This window comes from Phycodurus eques, chromosome 20 (genome assembly GCF_024500275.1).
Source record: "Phycodurus eques isolate BA_2022a chromosome 20, UOR_Pequ_1.1, whole genome shotgun sequence".
Classification (NCBI taxonomy): Eukaryota; Metazoa; Chordata; class Actinopteri; order Syngnathiformes; family Syngnathidae; genus Phycodurus; species Phycodurus eques.
Genome location: NC_084544.1, coordinates 385,001 through 389,958, shown reverse-complemented (window position 1 = coordinate 389,958; position 4,958 = coordinate 385,001). Strand labels below are relative to the sequence as shown.

The 4,958-nt window shown below is 42.6% G+C and overlaps 1 protein-coding gene and 1 long non-coding RNA gene across 2 annotated transcripts in view; one reads left to right on the top strand and one right to left on the bottom strand.

Moving 5' to 3' along the window:
* The first annotated feature begins 746 nt into the window (after window positions 1-746).
* On the top strand, window positions 747-1,959 carry LOC133395714 (uncharacterized). Its single transcript, XR_009767274.1, has 3 exons — window positions 747-837; window positions 1,220-1,278; window positions 1,371-1,959. It is a non-coding gene; the product is annotated as an uncharacterized LOC133395714 (long non-coding RNA).
* Window positions 1,960-4,632: 2,673 nt separating this feature from the next.
* The window catches only part of rps18 (ribosomal protein S18), a 7,142-nt gene continuing 6,816 nt past the window's right edge, over window positions 4,633-4,958 (bottom strand). The window contains exons 5-6 of the mRNA XM_061665371.1: window positions 4,837-4,928; window positions 4,633-4,752 (exon numbers count right to left, since the gene is read on the bottom strand). Of these exons, the coding sequence (XP_061521355.1) occupies window positions 4,677-4,752; window positions 4,837-4,928 (168 nt within the window). The 3' untranslated portion in view covers window positions 4,633-4,676. The remainder of the gene's footprint in view (window positions 4,753-4,836; window positions 4,929-4,958) is intronic.

Here is a 4,958-nt window from a genome sequence, read left to right as displayed (position 1 = left end):
ACGGCGGCTAATGGGAATCGCAGGGTTGACACGCTGACTGGACGCTAGGGAGTTCCAAGACTTCCAGAACTGACTGTCGTTGTCCCTCTGCAAACAAATTAGGCGGTAGCCATTCAAGCCAAACATCCCCCGAGGGTCACCACCTGTTAAGGCCTTTTCACACTGCACTTAGTTTTCCTGGTGTTCACCGTGGAGCAAGGCGCAGGGGACTACGGCGCTCCGGCGCAAACTTGCCCGAATTTGGAAGCAATTGGTAGCTTAGCGGCCTACCGGAAAGTAGCATTGATCCTTTTCCCGCCGGTTGGTCTTTTGCTGTCAACACTCTGAAATCACTCCGGCAAACCCTCTCCTATTTGTTGCGCCGTCTGATGTCACCCCAACGCTGCTCCTGAGTTGAAACATTTTTCAACTGCTCAGTGCAGTGTGAAAAGGCCTTTAGTTCTCACAACAGCATCAAAAACAAGAGCAACCATCACAAAGGGCCCTTTTCATGACAATCAACTCATGAGCAGGGCTCGAAGGAGATGAACCCGTTTGTTCCCGTTGCAAAGTGACAGTGGCCTTTCCACATTGCGTTTACTGATGAGTGTACATTCTGTGATGTTCAAAGTGACTCATGTAATTGACTAATGAAATAATATGAAGAAGAAATGTCGTTTGACGAGACCCGCCTAATGGAAACCAACTGCCTGCGTGAGAACAAAAGGCCAATTAAATGCCTCACCTTAATGAGTGCTGTAAAAAGTGACCTGTGTCCTTTATTTGCGGTCGTGAGGCAACATATAAAACGCCGGAGCAAGATCGGCAGCAAAACAAGAGCAGACTTGATCCAGTGTGGTGAGTATGTTTTTCATCTTGATGTGTTTTCATTGAACACAGAAATCTGTGCTGGACATATTTAGAATGACATTTTGTAGAGTCAAGTGAAAGATTCATTTGTACTACGTTGCTTCGTGCATGTTGGGATGTTTGTCCAATGTCATTGCAGCATTTAGATGCTGAAGACTTGAATGAGACCAATGTCAAGAATTTTTCTGGAAAGTGTTGTCTGATGTTGCCGTGAACATCCTTGCTGTGACAAACATCTTCTTCATTGCACCAAAATTCGGATCCAAAGTGAAACTAGCTTGAAGGTCTTGACCCTGACTCTGTGCTGGCAGCCAGCTCTCCCTTCATGTCTCGAGATGTACATTCAAGGTTCCTTTCCACTGTCTTGCAGGACAAAGTCTGACACAATGGCGGCTTTCAAGATGTTCACTGTTGTCTTTTTACTGGTCGGTAAGTCATCGAACTGTCAACTAACACGTAACAAATACAAAATGATTCATCATCATGTAACACTGATCTCTAACTAAGCTCCATTGACACAGGCACCATCAGCCTGCATCCTATTCGGGCACAGACTCCAGATGAAAATGACGTACCTGCACCAGCACCTGATCCAACTAATTCTGGAGCAACAGCTACATCAGGCAACATTTATGATGGCAACCTACCTGACATAATATGTTTGGAGGCAGGTGACACTCTGGTTTTAAAACCTAAGCCAGGTGTCGTCATTCATTTCCGTTTTGCGAACAACGCTATTTGGGTTCAGGGTATCAATTCAGATGGCAACGTAGATCCACCCACACCATCACCGCCTGTTATTCCAAACACACCACAGTCTCCTTCTTCAAACCCACCACCGGTTCCCCCTGTAAATCCAATAACACCAGATGACAGAAAGTGATGGGCACGACTGCGGCTGGATTAGAGCTCCATCTTTATTGCTTTGTTTCCTTTGATTGTTAAATTGCCATCAAGACTTTTCTGCTGCTTGCATTCTCCTCCTGTAATCAGTGATTCATAAGCATCATGTAGTCTGGTGTGACATGAAAACACTTGATTGGTTTCCATGTTGTTTGCACGCTCGCTCCCGGTAAACGTTTTTGCTTGAATAAAACTCATGAGAGCTCACACAGTCTGTGGCCTTTTTTAATCCACGTAGCCTTCATTCTTTCCATTTTCAATTGGGAATCAAAGTCAAAACTACTAGCTACTTATTCTGCTGTTTGTTTTTCAATTGAGCACAAAAAAAAGAAAAACTGCCTGATTAGAGATATCGCAAATTCAGTTTTGCCTAGTCACAACTGAATTTCAGATACCTTCAACGTCATTTCGCCGATGCGCTCGAATATTCTCATTCACCCGGGTCATTCACTGTCAAGGCAGTGAATGGATCGCAACTGGACTGTTCTGGTTGTCTTGAAAGACTTGGCCTCGCATCCGGGCAAGCTTCATCAGATCATGCAACAAGGCTTAGGACTCACTAGTCCGATTTGGTGGGGAAAACTCAACTATTTATGCTCCAAGCTAGAGGCACGTCCCAAAATGGGAATGGGATCACTTTTGGAATGCAAATATTTTGCCTATGAAGGGGTTTCTCATTGCACGTAGTGTATCTACAATTTAGTTGCAGAGTTCCACTCGCGAATTTCATATATCTGTAACTCCAGTTTGAAATATACCTACAATTTGATTCTGACAAGCCATAATCCCAGTTACAGATATCTACAATGTCATTTTGACGAGTTGAGGCTTGATGTAAGATATCTGAATATTTTAACTTTGTCAGGAACGTGCATTTCAGCAAAAACAAACACATGACACCAGAAAAACTCAGAACAAAGCTTATATTTTCTTTATATTTTATATATATATATTTTCTTCAGTTTTCATTTATTCAGAATAATGTCTTGGCACTAAATCGCTAAATATATAATAATGGAGTGACAGTTTTATTTACAGAATGACACGTAACAAGAAATATCAGGTTGTGTGTGTTTTTTTTTAGCAAAGCTAAATTGATTTGAAAAAACTAAGTGAAATAACAGTAGAAACTCAGCACTTTTGGAACGCATAGGCTAGAAAATACTCTATGTATTCATGTGCTGTACATAGCGGTTGTGATAATGTGGGTGTATATGTGTGGGTATGTTTATGTGTTTAAATACAAACCCCAATTCCCATCAAGTTGGGACATTGTGCAAAATGTAAATCAAAAACAGAACACGATGATTTGCAAATCATGTTCAACCTATATTGAATTTAACACACTAAAAAGACAAGATCATGTTAAAACTAATGAATTTTGGGCTAACCCTTTTTTCCATTATTCACTCATTTTGCGTTCAATGCCTGCAAAATGTTCCAAAAAGCTGGGACGGGGGGATGTTTACCACTGTGTTACATCACATTTCCGTTTCTCAAAACTGAACAAGTGAGGACACTAATTGTTGTTTGGTCTTTTCCACTTTGTGTCAGTCCATCTCAGATGAGCCCGGACCCAGAGAAGGTGGCCAGAGACGTTTCTGGCTGTTGTTGATGTGTGGCTTTTGCTTTGCATCGTAGAGTTTTAACTAGGATTCATAACTATAGTGACCAACTGTGTTAACTGACAATGGTTTTCTGAAGTGTTCCTGAGCCCACGTACATGCAACATCCTTGACAAAATGATGCCGGTTTTAATGCAGCCCCGTCTGAGGGTCGAAGGTCACAGGCATTCAATGTTGGTTTTCAGCATTGCTGCTTACGTAGGGATTTCTCCAGATTCTCAGACTCAATTGATGTTATGGATTGTAGAGAATGAAATCCCTAAATGCCTTCCAACTGTATGTTGAGAAACGTTCGTAAACTGTTGCGACTATTTGCTCATGCAGTTATTGACAAAATGGTGAACCTCACCCCCTCCTTCCTCGCGAACAACTGATCCTTTCAGGGGTGCTCCTATTAGACCCAATCACGACGCTCATCTGTTTCCAATTAACCTGTGGAATGTTCCAAACAGATGTTTTTTTTAACATTCCTCAACTTTCCCAGTGGTTTGTCCCCCCCATGTATGTCTCGTTCTCTTTCTATATATATATATAGATATGCTGCAGACTTACAGCTTTAATTTGAGCATGTTTACATCTAAATCAGGTAAACAGTGTAGGAATTACAATAGTTTGTGATTCTGTATCCCACTTTTTAAGGCTAGCTCGCTACATCATGCTAGCATTGCGTAGGCTCGGCTAAAGCAAAGTTGTTAACCAAAACACCCGCCTGTCCCAAGCATTATAGCTATATCACTTCCGTGGTACTTCTTGGAGAAACTTGTCGCTTGACAAACGCCTCGCCGCGGACTCTCACGTACCATCCGATTCAGAGCCTCTTCCGTCGGCGCGGGCGGTGGGCGTCGTGAGAGGACGGCTACGGAAGACAGGAAGTCTCGCTATGGAGTGGCCAAGCCGAAGAACCAGAGAATAAAATGCTACCCTATTTTATCTTGAAGTACCATAGACGTTTACGGCTTCTTTTTTACATATATATATATATATATATATACTTTCCAAAACAGAATATCATGGTAAAGTTTATTTCCATAATTCCATTAAAAAAAGTTAAGCTTTCATAGATTATAGATTCAGGCACCACAATTTAAACAATTTCAAGTGCTTAAAATAATAAACAAAATAATTGAACACTGCGAAGAAATCACCATTTACTTAAAGAAACATAAAATTGGGGTCACATTAAATCAATCCAAATATGGTACTTTCAAAACGATAGCCGGGTCCCGTGTTGACGAGCCAATGAGAGAGCAGAGTGCAACATTTTTGGTTGGTTTATTCAAAGAAAAGGATGCAGCGAGTTTACTTCTTCTTTGAGACTCCCACAGTGCGACCGCGACGGCCGGTGGTCTTCGTGTGCTGACCGCGCACACGCAAGCTGCAAGAGAAGGGAGAAAGGGGAGAGCGAGTTCGAGGGGACCTCTCTTGGGGTCAAAGTTCACACGGGCTGCCGAGGCCTCACCCCCAAAAGTGTCGGAGCCCGCGGTGAGCTCGGATCTTCTTCAGCCTCTCCAGGTCTTCTCTCAGCTTGTTGTCCAGGCCGTTGGCCAACACCTGAAAGGAGGGCACATTTAAGAACCGAAC